The sequence below is a fragment of the Rhipicephalus microplus genome, chromosome 3 (genome assembly GCF_043290135.1).
Source record: "Rhipicephalus microplus isolate Deutch F79 chromosome 3, USDA_Rmic, whole genome shotgun sequence".
Taxonomy (NCBI): Eukaryota; Metazoa; Arthropoda; class Arachnida; order Ixodida; family Ixodidae; genus Rhipicephalus; species Rhipicephalus microplus.
The window spans coordinates 239,914,241-239,931,716 of NC_134702.1; the positions used below are offsets into that span (position 1 = coordinate 239,914,241).

At 45.3% G+C, this 17,476-nt stretch overlaps 1 protein-coding gene across 1 annotated transcript in view; it reads right to left on the minus strand.

Annotated features, from left to right (window-relative positions):
• Nucleotides 1–756: 756 nt before the first annotated feature.
• Nucleotides 757–17,476, minus strand: part of LOC119168980 (3-oxoacyl-[acyl-carrier-protein] reductase FabG) — a 135,294-nt gene continuing 118,574 nt past the window's right edge. Inside the window, exons 8-9 of the mRNA XM_037420158.2 lie at nt 5,709–5,772; nt 757–1,036 (exon numbers count right to left, since the gene is read on the minus strand). Coding sequence (XP_037276055.2) covers nt 845–1,036; nt 5,709–5,772 — 256 coding nt within the window. The 3' untranslated portion in view covers nt 757–844. The remainder of the gene's footprint in view (nt 1,037–5,708; nt 5,773–17,476) is intronic.

The following is a 17,476-nucleotide window of genomic DNA, read 5'->3' on the forward strand; positions in this document are numbered from 1 at the left end:
AATGAAAATTTTGAATAGGTTACACTGAAATCAGCAAACATTCAGCAGTTCTAACAACAAAATCATGTTTACACTGCCAAAAGTCTGATACCTTTCTCAAAAGAATACATAACGTTTGTTAAAAAATTGGGGCTAGGGTGGGTAACTGGAATTTCGGAAGCAGGCAACCCTAACTTTGGGGTAGTATTGGGTTAGACAGCATATTAGTTTCTGCGAAAGAAACGCGTTATTAGTACGGTAGCATGCACGGGCAAAGGTCTGAGTGAGCCATTAGTGCTACTTCGCGATCATTGCAGCCTCATGCACTGGCAGAAATCGCCTTTAGAAAAAGGTATGCTGCACACGCGAATCATAGCCAATCGTTGCTTGGCGGTTCTAAGCTTCACTACACAAGATTCACCCAGTTTATTTTCCTGTGTTGTGGCCACATGTGGTGGCTTATATCGGACTCTGATGCGGCTCTGAACCCACCATACAAGACGCCTTCACAAGCAGCGACTACGTATTTTAGTGTTTTAGAGAATTGTATGGCCCACACGTGATGCAGAAAAACGGCCCTACGTGATAAGGACGGAAGCGTAGCTGGCGTTATAAAATGCCGTTTAAGCTCGCTTCCGACCACACGATGCAGTCGTTGTGGCCATCCAATTCTTTCGACATTTCGCACTGATGGGGGCTGCACCTTTACCACTGGTGAGCTTCGATAACAGTTATAGTTGAAATTTTCAGCATTGAACGATAATATTACGAGAGGTATATAAATGGGAGCAAACTTTATTACTCAGCACACGAAGACAATGCAAAGAATGCTGCTCTTGAGCTGCGAATTTCACTAGAGAGGCATTTACATTTTGTGAGCTGGCACCAGATCGTTTGTATTTAGGGTTCCGATTAGGAGACTACCGCCGTCAACAGGCAGTGAGTGGCCTGTGATGAAGGAGGCATCGTCCGAAGCCAGAAAAGCGATGGCACGGGCTGCTTCCTCGACGGTTCCAAGGCGCCCCATCACAGTCGATGCTTCCATCGCGCGTCGGACCTGAACGTAACCGAAACGTCATGTTGGATAGATGACACTTTTATGTACGCTTTTGTGGCAGAGTTAGACTCAAATAGCTGCAATGAGGTTTTTTATACATGGTTGGTTATATTGTAGCGGTGAATTCGCAAGGCAATCACAAGAGACCATCTGAGTGTGAAGCTTGAGTGGTGTGCGCAAGCTGTGCACGCTGAGCCTGTTCGAGTATTTTTCTGTAGCGGCTGTCTGCCTACTACCAGGTGTCGTTAATAAACTCCATTGTGAAGTGTGAGCGGGATGAAAAACGTCAAGGAGTGGAGGTTCGGGTACCAGCAGCAGTTCGCTCGTCGCGTTCGTATACCTCAGATGGCAAGTGAGGCGCGCTGTATGGAGGCCGAAACGAGCAGTCAGGATAATTAGTGCCTCCGGGTCTGCTGCGAAGCACCGATGACATAGACGTAGAACAAGTCCGGGAATTCCGCAAAAGTAGAAAATGAGCCAGTTGTCAGCAGTGTGCCAGAGATTTCTGAAGGGTTGCTGTGTAGCTGGAAACGGCATGGTGGACAGTCGCACAGGTGACGGGGTATACAATGGCAGACGACGTAGAGGCGTTGCTGTGGTAGCCGCATCAGTCAGTGGCGCGGCTGCAGGTGTCGGCTAAAAAGGGCAGACGTCGGCAGTGGCAACGCCTCAGTAACCTGCTTCCCCATAGCCTGTCTCATGGTCGGCGTAAGGTACTTCGTTGGTACTTCGGTGGTCGGCAGATACGATAGACATAAAAGCTATCGAGCAACTTCTGCACGTACATATTCTTTTGTGTGCGCTAGCAAGGTGTTGTCACCACCGACGGTCAGGGCAGTGAGAGAGTCGTCTGCTGTCATTGACCTCCGAACTGATCCACGTTGCTCGCGATGTTCTTCCAAGCTCTGGTACAAGGTCCCAAATTCGGACACGGTACTTGGGCGCTCCACCAGTAACATTCAAAAGGTAATATCATCTATGCCTTTCAAGGTAAGCCTGATCTTGTCTTGTTCGGTGATCTCTGATTCAAGCGCCGGTACAAATCGATCGATGACATCTTCGATATAGCTTGTCACCCTTTCACCATGCCTTTGCGCATGTCCGCGTAGGCACTGTTTGGCACGAAGCTTGTGCACTGAGGGGCGATCAAACATAGGTGCAAGGGTGGTCCTAAAAGCAGCCGAACTGGCAAATTCAGCACTGTGGTTTGAGTACACCAAACCACCGGCTACATCTTTGAGGTAAAATGGGACATACTGCGATTTCGAGGGGTCGCCTCACTTGTTCACGGCGCATACCTTTTGAAACAGCAGCAGCACGTCTACCACATCTTAGTGCTCGGTGCCGCTGAAGAAGGGGAGATCCCATAAGCACATAGTGGTAGGCTCGATGACCAGTGGATACTGGGCTCAGTTTTACTGGGGCAGCGCCTTGCTCGGTGGTCTGATCAGACATTGTCGATTCAGCTGGCAGCTGCTGGCTTTGAAGTTTTAGATTTAACTTCCCAGCACCTCCATGACTTTGCAAAAGCGTTTAGTAGTAGGCAGGCAGCCGGTAAAGACAGAAATATTCGAACTGGCTCAGCGTCCGCAGCTTATGCACATCGCTCGCGCTTCGCACTAAGAGATGGTCCCGCTAGGGATACCTTGCGAATTCACCGCAACAATATACAAAACTTAGAAATGCGGAAAACTGCCACTTAGTGGCAACGAAGTCAGGAGAAAATGGAGTTGCCTCAACGTTACAACATTATATCTTCATGAAAAAAAAAACAACACCATTTTCTTGGCTTTGCACCACAGCTGAGCGGACACAGCTGTGCTTTTGCTAAAGTTCCGTCAGCTTAGAGGATTACGCATACATATATTTGGCAAAATATTTCAAAATATTGAGGTTTTACGTGCCTAAATGCAATGCAGGAAAATTTAAATTCAGCAAATTTGAAGGCAATGCAGAAGAAAGTTTGTTAAAGTGAAAGTTCGCTGAAGTGGAATAGCTATGTCGCATCAAGAGCTACGGAAAACACCATTCGTTGAAGTGAATTCTGGACCATTTTATTTGCAATGTTGCTTATTTTAATGTGAATTTCTGCTTATTCTCATGTTTTCAAAATGTTAGTAATCCTTTGCTACACAAGTCTACATAGGACTGCAGTGTTCAATGAATTACTGAGGCACTGACCCTTATGCTTTCTTCAAGACAACACTTTGTTCGGCAAAAAAAAAAGGGCTTCACTTTCTCCAATATTACCAGTGCGTCATTTGTTGAAATTGTTTGTGCTTCCTCGACAAGGGCTAGTTCTTTCTCTTCTTTTATTTGAGGTGGGACCCTCGCTACAATTTTTCGTTTGAACAGAGTGGTGCATGTCTGAACGCGATAGTCACCAGAGGCTAAGTCCTCAAAAGACGAAGCGCTGTCCGTACGTGCCTGGTCTTTCAGAGAGTTTATGATTAATATGACGTGAGAGGCCTTGGATGGTCTAACTGGATATAGGCCTGGAATGGAAATGCACTTCGTACCAGTTTTGTTATACTGAAACATGTTAGCACCCCGCCCAATAGCGCTTCCGCTGTTACAAAAAGTTTGTATAAGTGAATAGTTATCTCAAGTGGTATTTTACTGTACACTCATTAAAGTAACTTCTTAAGACAGATGCTTGGGCTAGTTGGTGATTGAAAATCAACATATTTGCACAGCGCAAGACTACGAGTAGTTACGTCGTACCTACTAGTATTCTTGCGCTGCGCAAATAGGTTCATTAAAGTAACTCTCAAAAGGTTTTCACGCCCCGCTGCGGTAGTCTATAGTGGCGAAGATACTCCGCTGCTGACACGCGGATCACGGGACTGAACCCCGCCAGCGGTGGCTGCATTTTCGATGGGAGCGAAAATGCTGTAGCCCCGTTTGTTCCGATTTCGGTGTACGGTAAACAGCCCCACGTGGTCGAAGCTTCCGGAGCCCTCCACTAGGCATCTCTCATAAATATATAGGGGTTTCAGGACGTTGAACTTCACTTATCTTGTATCAGAGTTGGTTTTGACAATTTTGTACAAACGAATTGGGCCGGCAAAGCAAGTCCTTATTTCCAGATGAGCTTAACAACACATTGAACATGTTGAAAAGTGCAGACCGCAGCGCTTCAGCTAAGTGAGTTTTGAATTAATCGCATTCATTTTACATTAAATTGTTCTATTACGCGTAGCACCTGCGAGCGACCTGTTTGTGTATGTCTTGTATGCTTCAGCAAACCTCTGGTGGGCACGAAACATCGTTGACCTGTGATACAATGCGGCCAGCATTGACTTGAGCTGCACGACAGTGTTTATCTCGTGGTTTTTTTTTCCGCGGAGCACCATAATTATCCCCCAAACTACGCCCTGTGCTGAACATCTAACAGAAGCGGACTAGTAAAGGTGTGACATTGAATAAAGCAGATGGCTAGTGGAGTCACGTCACCTCTTTGTGGTAGTGTGCATCGCGCTCTCGCTATTCAATCAATGAGATGATCAACGCGTTTGGCGCTCTAACTTCTCCCCTGAGAGTGCAACCCCATTGTCATCTTCATGCATAAATTTCATCCTGAGTGCTATACAGACTTTTGCCCGGTTTGTGGCAGCTCTCCAGCGGTATTTGATGTCATGGTAGAGTGCGCCACAAAATTATTTCCTCGCCTTCCCTTTATGCTGCGCCTCATCCTTACCAAAGAGCTGTGGGACGATGCACTCTGTGACCGGCCTCCCGTGATCCGCCAGGGCCAATTGGTTTAATGAGTCTGGCTCGTCGCCGAGGTCATCATAGGTAACATAGACTAGAGTTCCCTCCCACATGCTTTGATTATACGTACATAATAAAATGTTCTCTCTCTCTCCTTGATGCCATGGTTGGCCACCACCACCGGTTCGCTTAATCACTATCGCGTGCGAGAAAAAAAATAAGTAAATGAAAAACAACAGGGACACAGTTAGGCTCGTAACCGGGTCCCCTGCGTGCCAGCCCAGTATTCTATCACTGAGCCACGCCAGTTTAAATTTGCGTACAACCTAATCTTTAGACTTAAATTGTCAGCAATATTTTTGATGTAGAGTAAAATTATGAATGGTCCTAACACGCACCTCTGAAATACTCCTGAAGAAACCGGAAGCATGGTTGAAGTAGCTTGAGTCAACGATGCACACCGCTTTCTAGAAGTTCAGTAAGCCTATATTTAGTTACAAATTATACTATTCTTCAAGATGTGCGAGACATTAAGTAGTAGTTTTGGATGTGACAGTTCATTAAATGCCTTGATGAAATTCAGAAACATAGTGTTGATTTCAGAATGATTGCTGATTGCGGAAGCAAAGTCATGAATTAGGAAATTTTGTGAATTTCAACGGGTGCTACTTTTCGATGAAGGCATCCACAGTTTATCCCTCAAAGGTGAAACTATCCTGATAAGTGAAAAAAAAGCGCTGAGACAGAGGCACTCTGAAGCCGGAATTTTATAAATTAACGACGTAATCAAAATATAATACCGCACGTTAAAGAACCCCAGGTGGTCTAAATTTCCGGAGCCCTCCACTACGGCGTCTCTCATAATCATATGGTGGTTTTGGGACGTTAAACCCCAGATATCATTCAATCAATCAAAATATAATACCGAATCTTGAGTGGTAGGTTTTACCAGCCTTACCATTGTCTTTATCTCGAAGCTCATTTCCTCTCTGAACACCATTTTGGTTTCGATCGGGCCAGGGCTGAAAAAAAAGAAAACGAAAACAAAAGAAAGTAGTAAAGGATGAAGTGACAAGAACATTGGTAGATCCTACGTAAAGTGGCAGTCGATGATATGCGCAACACGAATGAGGAAGGTTGAATTGTCACATTTAAATCAGTACAACGTTACGAGGTGGATGTAAATTATGCCGCACATGACTTCCAAGTTACGAGTATCATGTTTGTGCCTAGCACGTTTGCTCTTCATTCATTCACGTCAAGTAATACCGAATTAGACATACGCGAATCTAGCGAAACGACCGCGTGCGCATCAAGAGCATGGCATGTAGTCATGTTCTTACATGATACGCATATAATGATTATCATGTTCGCACAAGTCATATACCATCGTCATTCATTCACGTCACGTAAATCAAAATTCGGTGTATGCGAAGCTAGAGAGACGACCGCGAACGCATCATGAGCATGGCATGTAGTCATGCTCTTGCATGACATGCATGCCATGATTTCCACGTGAGGCTTGTCACTTATGTTCGCCATACAGTCCTGTCATACCGTACCTTAGCATTATGTCATGTGAACGAAACCACCACAGGAGCAGCAAGACCATGACATGTAAATCATGGCAGTCAGGACATACATGTGGTGATGTTTACGTTGTGTCTAATCACTTACGCTCGTCATGCAGTCATATTATGCGTCACCATTTTTTGATGCAGAATTCATTATGCAAACGGCCAGGAGAGCTAAAAGTCGTACGCGCGTAGGCAGACAGACAGACAGACAGACAGACAGACAGACAGACAGACAGACAGACGGACAGACAGACAGACAGACAGACTGACAGACAGACAGACAGATAGTGATAGATAGATAGATAGATAGATAGATAGATAGATAGATAGATAGATAGATAGATAGATAGATAGATAGATAGATATGGTCAAACCCACTGAAGTTCGCGAAGAAATGCTTTGTATTTAAAAACCTATTTGAAGAACCTGCAAGGTTGCTGGCTGAGGCTCGGCCACACGGACATTATTAGGAACGCTCTTCCGCAACTAAGGGCTTCACTTGTGTTAACATGGGAATTGACTCTATCATGAGCGCACCGAGAGAACATGTGTCACCGGGAACCGCTTGGCACCAAACAAGATTTTCGAAATACGGGCGCTCCTATCAACTAGCTACCCTACCTATTGACAAAGTGAAGAAAACGCAAAAATTGCCAAGAGGAGAAGAAACTTGGCGATTGCACAAGCGCCACTTGTGACGCCAGTTTTCCCAGTGGCACTCCCATGTAAAAAAAATCTTTATATCTCAGAGCTTTCAGATATATTTTCATTACTTTTGATAATGTCAAGTCAATTTTAATATAATGCAATTTTATTTCAACATTAGAGGAGACATTTCAAAACTCACAACGGTAATGCTGAGGGGTGAAAGCAAAAAAGCCGTTAAACGGCCACTCACCAGGTTTGTCAATTTTGAGCTGACAAGCGCATTGGGGCGTTCATGGGCACGTCTGCTAAAATTTTCAACGCTACGCACTGCAGAAATAGGTCTACTTTCAAGATGAGCGCTCCTCCCCCTTCGTTATATACATAATACTAGTAAAGAGCACTGGGAGGCTGCTATGTGCAGCTCGGCACGCGAGGTCCAGGACCAGATCCTGGATTGGGCCAAGTCGGTAGGGGAGACCTTCGCAGGGTAGTCTCCTTTAACACTACACCACTTCACCTTTCCTTCTTAGGATAAAGTTGTTCTCCTCCTCCTTCTTTCGCGGGTGCGCGCACAGAAAATTAGGGCATGACGTGCACGTATGAATTGCCCTACGTACGCGGCAGTGTAGTGATATTGGTCCTTTACGTAGATGACGGCGCTCTGACTGTAGTGAACTAAAATATCACTATAGCTCTGACGTTTGCAGCAGTGGCACGTGACATAGCGAAATACTTTAACGCGCCATGCGTAGCTTATGCAAATTCTTCCTTGAAAACATCCATACATTTTGAGATAAATAATGAGACGCAGTAAGAGAATGTGCGCGTCTTTTTTTTTTCATTTCTTTCCCCGTGAATTGCAACGAGATGTGGGGCTACTGTGCTGCCATTTCGCCCGCATTCGTGTCCCCGCGGTCAGCGCGTCGAGCAGACGACAGCCGTGGATGCGAAAGTAACGCTTGTACGCGTTCGCACGCTCGTTGTTTGCATCTATTCAACTGTGTCTAAGCCAGCGTTCGTTATGGGGCCTGGGGAGTAGCCTTTCAAGGCCCGACAGAGGCTTTTGCAGCATTAGGTAACTTAGCAACAGCAGCAGTCATTACACAACATAAAAACACACATTTCGTATGAAAGAAACAGTACAAATATTTTTATTGTAGGAAACAGTACAAATATTTTTATTGTAGGCAACGATTTAATGTTCGTGGCAGTTAGTAGCACATAATTTGTGGACCGTAGTTAGTACGTGCGTAAGGGAATTCCCAACCTCCAGTGGCTCTTGTGTATAGAGGAAAGTGTATGGCGTAAAACATGCTAAATCAGCAATTAATTATACACGCGTCTTCTGAAAAGTATGAGATCACTTCATTTAAACTGAATTGTACATGCCGGATATCTGTTGTAAGAGGAGCGCTTCAAAATCACTCTGATATGCTTGTAGCGACGTGACGTTGCCTGTCGTAGACGTGCCGTTGTCGCTGGTTTAATGAAACGACCGACTAGACGTACAAGAAGCGAGCTGCCGAAGAAAAGCAGTGGCTGTGGCGTCCAGCCAGCCAGAAGTGTACAAGCATTCTCGGCGCCTCGCGCCACGAACCACCAGCGCTCGTCATATTTTTCTCTAGCCGACTGGCCACGACTAGGGCTACTTCACATGGGATCTCCGCCTAGCGTGTTATGCGATAAAAATATGAATGAAAAAGAGGTAGGAAAAAACATATAGACACTATGTACAGGTGGGGAAGTTCCTGTATGCGTCCATTGGGAAGTACGAAGGTCGTCAGTGTGGAAGGCGTACGGAAGAGTCTGACAGTTGCGGTGGGTGGCACTAGGAGCCACGCAGCGGGCAAGGAAACCGATGACATCGTGTCGCTAGCAGCAGCCAGCAAAGCCGAGGGGAGCGTTGTAAATGTTATTGGTGGAAGAGGTGCCAACGCCGTAGTGAGCGTAACACTAAACGTCGTGCGTTGCGGCTAATGGAGCTCCAACAACAGCGCGTCTGTCGACAATGCGCTGTCTGTTTCGGGCGGAGCATGAGTCGTGCGCTGTACAGAGATGTGATGCTGCCTCGCCTGACTTGATGACAAGACGACAGATGTAATGAGATGTGGCTGTCCACGAGACTGGATAGTGTCGGTGTTATGGGTTGGTCACAGAACGTGGGACTTGGCTTCTCGGAATTGTGACAGGAAATCCTCGCAGGCAAGTCAAGGAAACCCTGGTTGGTACTTGAGGTGTTAGAGGTGAAGCCATGAATGGGAAGGCCGTCTTCGGGTGAATGAGTGCCAGGGCCCAAGGTGTTGTTAAATATCACGGCGAGCAGCGCGAGAGGGAACCAAGTGTCCGTAATCTGAGCGGTGTTGCGGGCCTCCACAGGTGCCGGGGCAGGCGTCGAGTCTGCAGGCAGGTAAGCCGGGCAGGCTGACGCCGTCGAATCACCTGGGGCAGACAGTACAGCCGATTAGGTTTCTGTAGTGAATCTGATGGTGCATGGGGCAGTGGCAGGCGCCGAATCTGTGACGGAAAGAGATGAGAATTTATGGTGTCAGAACCGGAACATCAAAGGCAGAGGCCGTGCATTGCGGGCGTGAGGGTCTCTCCGTGAACAAATTTACGGACGCAGAACGGTGGCCTCCGTCATCTGTGTGGTCAGTTGTTGGCAGGGGAGTGATCTGGACTGGGTGCGGGGCGAGAGGCATTCGGGAAGGTGATTATCCAGATGCAGTTGTGTCGTTTTTGATAGGAGTATCCTGTTTGATGCCGTAAAACTTGAGCACGGAATCTCACAAGTCATCGTACGGGCAAGGGCTTCAGAAGAAGTATGGGAGGTGGTGTTTGAGGTCATGTGGAAGATGGTATTACAATACCTCGTGCATGAACTATTGGATCCTGATGCCGTTGCGATCCAAGGCCACTGCGAGCTCCTCGAGTCAAGAGTCTAGGCGAGAGGTCCGAAATAGTGGCAGTGGCTGGTCGAATAGCGGCTGCCAGGCTTGCGCTGGCTGGAACATGGCCACCGAGCTCGGGGGCAATTGTGCTGCGCAGGTTGCTTGATTTGATTGATATGTGGGGTTTAACGTCCCAAAACCACCATATGATTATGAGAGACGCCGTAGTGGAGGGCTCCGGAAATTTCGACCACCTGAGGTTCTTTAACGTGCACCCAAATCTGAGCACATGGGCTGCGCAGGTTGCTTGTCCATGTGTCCGTGGTCACCAATTGTAGTTGCGGCGTGACCATTTCCGACGTATACGTGCAGTCGTCGCAGGTTAAATGAGCAGACGACACGTGCAGGAGGAAGTGACCTACGGAAGTAGAGCAATGGCTGTAGCGTCCAGCCAGCTGGAAGTACCAATGTTCCAGCCGCCTCGCGCCACGAGCCACCAGCGCTCGTCACCTTTTTCTTTAGCCGGCTGGCCACCACTAGCGCTATGCTACATGCTAATCACATGGAACACCTGCATTTAGGCGCAGTTTTTTTTGTGTAAATCAATATATTCAGCCTGCCCCACCATGCTGGTCTAGTGGCAAAAGTACTTGGCTGCTGACACACAGAATGCGGCATTGAATCGTGGCCCCGACAGGTGCATCATCGAAAGAGGCGAAAATACTGTAGACCCATGTGCTCAGATTTGGGTGCCCATTAAAGAACCCCAGGTGGTCGAAATTTCTAGAGCCCTCCACTACACCGTCTCTGATAATCATGTGGTGTTTTTGAATGCTAAACCCCACTTATAAACCAATCAATACATTCAGCCTGAAATCTCTTTAGTTGTGGTGCCCCATTTCACAAAGCACTAACCTAATGCAAATGAATATAGAGAACTATACAATAAAACTTTATTTTTTGTGGCAAAAGAAAACGTAGAAGTGATAGGACACTTGCAATACGGGAAAGTTTAGTACAGATAAGCTCAGATTTCCACACAGAAGAAAAAACTCATTAAAATGTCAAGACTTTTCTTGCGAAAGCTGTCATATCATATTTTCACTGCGCTTTTTTTCCGCACTATAATAGAATGGAACACTTTGCCACCGGAAATAGTTTCTATTGATTCAAGTGATAATTTTTTTCATGCTTTATGAATGTTTTTTTATGTGTTTGATCATATGTACTGTACCCTCCCTGCTGTATTCCTTCATGGCGAAGCAGGTACTTAATAAATAAATAATAATAATAAATATGGACGCTTTCGGCTGGATTTTGCTGCCGGCGTCAACGTCGCCACTGATATTCACCGTATTTGCATACGCACCTATATATATGAAACCAAAAAAAGCCTTGTCGACTACAGGTCAAGTTAATATAATAATCAGACATCACACGCGTTTAATGTATGTTAACGCATCAAACAAAGACATCACATTTTTAACGCAGTCGATAGTCTTATGCACATCTCGCACATTGACAGCAGCTTCCACAAAACACTCATGAACGGATGAAACTCTTACATCACAGTGTCTGTACGATAACATACTACGCCAAACTGAATGAAGGCCAAGTAAGAGAATAACGTCGAAATGTTGCACAGAACTCTCACAATGCAAAAAACAGATTCCATGTGGAGAAACAGGTATATTTCTTTTAAAGTCCTCTGTGAAATGTCCGAAGCGAAAACGGCATTCTTAGCATCAATAAACACATGTTCAATGGTTTCAGGTTTGGTACACAGGAGACAGCTGCTTCCCCATGGCGCATACATCCCTGTCTTTCTATGCCACGTTTTCACTGGCAACGTTCCCGTATGAAGCTTGAAACAGATAGATTTAACATTGGGTGGTGTCCACAAGTTTTTCACTTGCTTTAGTGCGTCTTGCCCATATGATATTTTACACATTGAACGGCAAAGGGGCATAATAACATTCCGTATTAGGTCTTTCATGAGGTGCTTTCTTTTACCTTAGTTAGCTAATCTATCGAAAAACTTGCCCTTGAGAAATCATATGAGAACACCATTTTGCGCAAGAACGGTGACAAGGTGTGTTGTCCTCCCCTTTTTAAAGATACAAAAAATCGGGCATGTGGTGCAATAACGTTGTTTCAAAAAAAAAAACCCCAAAAAGCGTCTCTCTGGTCTCTTATTAGCATGAAACGTGGGTGCTTCCGATGAAAAGTCGGGCCAAATGATGCTTTCGGCGCATGCGCCATTGTAACTTTTACCTTCTGTCTCTTCTCTCGCATTGTTATATATTTACTAGCTGGAAAATAAATGCTAGACTTTTCGCCCTGCTCATCGACTGATTTACATGTGTCCGCTGCCAGCTTTTGGCGGGTAGAACGTAACAGTGAGATTAATTGGTTAAGAAACAGATGGCACAAAGACAGCCCTGCTTGCTTAACACGCCGAAACAAGTTTGTTCAAGATGCCCCTGGAACGGCACTGCGTCACTTGGTCAATTGCGCGGGAGAGGTAGACGCGGTTGCACGCAGATTACGCAAGTCCTATTGCAAACAAGATGCTGTTGGTAATCGAGGATGCACACAGCAATTAGACAGAAGCCGTTTCTGTATCTTCAGCAACCGCTATTGCAATGGTAGATGCTACGCAAATCTTGTTCAGTGGCTTTGGGTTACAACACGCCATAGGAGCCGACAACGACACAACCTTCACTGGGGCAGAATTTGCACAATTTGTGCAGAAAAATGGAATCATGCACATTCGTACCCCGTCTTACCACGCTCAAAGCGATGGGCTTGCCGAACGCACCGTGCCAACTCTTAAGGATGGGCTGAAGAGAATGACCGGATTAGAAATGTCGATGGCTCAGTCAATTATTTTTTGCAATTACTAGAATTCACCACAGGCTTCGGGGTCTTCGACGCCTGAACTACATTTAGGCTATCGTTTGGGTAATAGACTGATATTTGCTTTTCTCCCAAAAGCCACGAATTGCCGAAAAATCCAGCGGCTGAGTCCGCTAGTTGGTACTGCGCCGCTGGAGATGCCATCTATGTGCGCAATTACGATATAGGCGGCAAGTGGACGCCAGGCAAAAAAAAAAAAAAACAACGAGTACAGCATGTGTCGTCACTATAGCTACGGAGGACGGCGTCGTTCGACGTCATGTCGACAAAGTACGAAAACGTTCATCTGACACCGATGCAAGCAGAGAAATATCAACTCCAGAAGAACCATATTCTGAGGCACAGCCTCGAACAACCAAGGATGCCCAGAAACGCCAAGCTGATGACCTTTCCGAAAGCGCTGTTCCTGAGCTACGTCAGTCCACAAGAACCAAAAAGCCCGTGGAGCACTACAGATACTAGGGGGAAAAGTGCTGTAGGTAACAAGTCGGGCCAAATGATGCCCTCGACGCATGCGCCATTGTAACTTTTTCCTGCTCTCCCTCCTCTTGCGTTCCTATATATTTCCGAGCTAGAAAATAAATGCTCGACTTTTGCCTTGCCCATCGACTGGCTTCCATTACTCCGCTGCCGGCCTTTGGCCAGTAGGACGTAACAGTGAGATCACTTGGTTAAGAAATAAATGGCACAAAGACAGCCCTCCTTGCTTAACACACCGAGCCAAGTTTGGTCTAGATGTGTGCTTCCTCCAAATGAACGTAGTGTAGTGAATATCCTGCTAATCTTATGGATGCTTTCACGCGTACAACTAAGTGCTTGTAAAAGGTACATAATGTTAGCAACCAGAAACACGTTACATACAGCTGACTGAAAGAAAATTGATGTCACAACCACCCCATCCTTCGGCGGTCACGCGCAGTTCCTTCATCTTTTCAGGCAAAAACTGTCTTGATGCTTGTCCAATGGTACCTCAAGGTAACGACCATAGGTGTCGTGAGCCACTGAATTTTTCCAAAGAAACTTGACGTGAGGTCCGAAATACCAAGACATAAACCAACGCTTTTTGTGGTTCAATAAACTTCCACTCGTGCAGCAAAACCTTTCAGTGATTCCCAATAACGAAGGTACGCACGCTCATTCAACAGCAACAAAGACAATATTGTCTTATATGCCGAAACACGTACTTCCCATGACTGCAACCTGAAACTAATAATACCTGCGTGGTGAATCACTTTCTTGCATAGTGGTTCCAAAAATAGAGGGAAAACTAGTGGACCTATACGACACTCCTAGCGCACGGAGGAAAGTACTTGTGTGCGTTGGTAGAGTTCTCTATTCGCAATTAAATTTGTGGTTGAACGTTTGTATACCAATCTAATACATTTACATATGATCGTACCAAGACCATCGTACTCAGCTAGCGTGACGAGTATATTGTGCGGAAGCATGTTGAAAGCCTTTGCTAGATCAATTTTTAACCAGGGTTCTTTCAAAAGTACATCACCACAATACTCCAAAATGTTTCTGGTGACATGAATATTCGTGAATATGCTCCTACGTTTGATGCCACAAGTATGATGTGGCCCAACCAACCTGTGTATAACACCTTTCAACCTCATAGCCAGCACTTTCATGAGCACCTTACAATCTGCATTTGTAGCATGATCAGCCTGTATGCTGTCACTTTGCCTAAGACATGTTGCTCTTTCTCTTTAGGAATCAGCACAGTGAGCGTACGATTAAACGATAGAGGCAGAGTCCCTTGAGCTAAAGACTCTGAAAAAACCTCATGCATTGCTGCGGCCATGCCCTCCTTGAACACCTTGTAAAAGGCGGCATTAATGCCATCTGGACAGGGTGACCTGCCCATACCAAGTACTTCGATAGCTTTCTTTATTTCCCCTATACTAATAGACATTTATAATAGATTGGTGCCCTTAGCATTAAGTGTCGGCATTTCTATCAAGAACCCATCTGCGAAACCCAGCTCTTTTGGCTCACAATAAGCAAACAAATCCTGAGAGTAGCTTTCAAAAGCTTTTATGAAATCTTTATGTTCTCGCAATATTTTACCATTCAATTCTGTCTCTTGTATCTCGTGAGCTCGAGCGTATGCCTTCTCACCTGATAAGGCTCGCTTTGTTGGGGCTTCACCCACGACTTATTTCTCAGCTCTAGCGTGTATAGTTGCCCCTTTATATTTCTCCTCTTCCAAGACATTCAATTTTGCTTTTGACAACCTGAAGTTGATATGTAAATAAACCCGGCTTTTCTGTTTGAATTTTCATCAAATCATTAAGCTCCACCCGGAGCTCACGTTTCTGTTTTCGAGCTTAATACTGCCTGTGGCAACCACACTCTAATGCCTTCATTTTTATCCTTTCCTTGAACGATTCCCAATTTCCATCGCACTCCTTTCTGCGTTATTGAAAAAAAATCTCGATTTCCTTCATTGTAATAATAACAAACCATTCATGCGTAATTATCTTAGTGTTCCCTTTCCATGTTTTCAATACAACCTTTCTTTTTTTGCACTTTTGACCTATCTCAAGCGAGACTTAGCAATGATCACTGAAGGAAACAGCATAAACGTCATAGCTAAGACATAAAGGTATAATCTCAGAACAAACATATGCCTGATCTAGTCGTACGTGATTAGAGCCTTGAAAACGTGTGAAGTGTTGGCGACTACCACCCTTCGCTAACAAAGCCACGTCACAGCAAAATACCTTATTAGGGCTATCTCTAAGCAAATCAACGCTTTCATCGCCTACTTTAGCAGTATACGTATGGTCTTCTTGGGCAAGAGCACAATCGAAGTTGCTCAACACAATCACACATCTCTGACACTCAAAGTACGCTTGCAATCCACGAGAAAACAAACATACATCTGTCTCTCAAATTTGTGCGTCCGTATACAGATAACTATAAATTTCTTGTTCCCTAAGCAAAAGTCATATAAAAGGAAACAACCATGTAAGCGGCTTGTCAGCTCTTCTACTACAATGCCAAGAGAGTTCATATTAAAAAACTGGCAGATCCCACGTACAGTGGGAATTGATGTTATGAGAAGCACAAATGAAGAATGTTGATAAAGCTACTTTGAAATAAACACAACGTTACAAGGTGGAGATAAATGATGCCGTAAATGACTTACTTTTCATAATTATCATGTTTGGATGGTTCGTTTACCTTCGTCATCTATTCAAGTCACGTGTTACCGACTTTAGTGCATGTGGAGGTAGCGGAACATCCGCGAGCACGCTATGAGCGTGGTATATTGTGATTTTCTTAAATGACACGCTTGTTAGCAATATTATGTTTGCACCAGTCATATACTTTCGTCATCCATCGACGTCACGTAACACTAAATTTGCTATATGTGAAGTTAGCAAAAAGGCCGCAAGCGCATCATGAAGGGCGCAATATACTCCATTGTAGCGTTGTGTGCGTGCACGCTGGGCACAGTGACGCTACGTTAGCAAAACGTGAGCACTCCATAGTCTGACGCCAGCCGTGACCTGCACGACCAGAGTTCGTCAGCGCGGCCCGACGGCAACCAGCGCGAAATTCGACATGGTGCATTTCGTGCCGATGCGTTCGTTACCCAGACAACACTGCGTCTCCCTCTTTTCGTGATGGAGGGACGCTGGACACGCTGGACGCGCTGAAACGCTCATGCGTCAAAGCAGTGCAGTGCGGCGCGCGCCTGCGAGTGTATGACAAGGCCGGCGCCTCGCTGGCAACGCCAGCGTGACGCGATGAAATGAACGCCGGCTAGCACGCGCACCACGTCACGTCGAAATATATTGGCGCCTTGACTATGGTATGTAGTCATATTTTTACATGACACAAATTTCATGATTATCATGCTTACGCCAATCACGTTCCTTCGTCATCCATTGACGTCACGTAATACAAAATGTGGCATATATAAAGCAAGCGAAATGGTCGTGAGCGCATCATGAGTGTGCCATGTAGTCATGTTATTACATCACACGCATGTCATGGTTATCAAGTTTGTATGTGTCATTTACCTATGTCATCCGTTCGCGTCACGTAATACCGAGTTCGGAACATGTGAAGTTAGCGAAACAGCCGCGAGCGCATCATGTGCGTAGCATGTAGTCATGTTTTTACATTACACGTATCTCATGTGTATCATATTTGCACCAGTATCATTCCTTCGTCATCCATTCACATACCGTTATACCGAATTTGGTATATTTGACTCTATGGAAGTGGCCGCGAACGCATCTTGAGTGTGGCATGTCGTCATGTTGTTACATGACTCGCATGTCATGATTTTTATGTTATGGTCGGTCGTTTGTGTTCGGCATGCAATAATGTCATACCACACCAGTTTTGCAAATGCCATGTGGTTCAAACCATCGGAAGAGGTGCGGGACTATGAAATGTGAATTAAGACATTCAAGACGTACATGTCTTGATTTTCATGTTATTAGTAGTCAAATATGATCTTCAAACAGTCATGTAATGCCATACCAAGTTTGGTATCAATATCATTATCGAAATGGCCAGGAAAGCTAAAAGTCGTAGGTGGCTTGATAGATAGATAGATAGATAGATAGATAGATAGATAGATAGATAGATAGATAGATAGATAGATAGATAGATACACTCAAAGTTGCCGAAGTTTGCTAAGAAATGCTTCACATTTAAAATATTACATC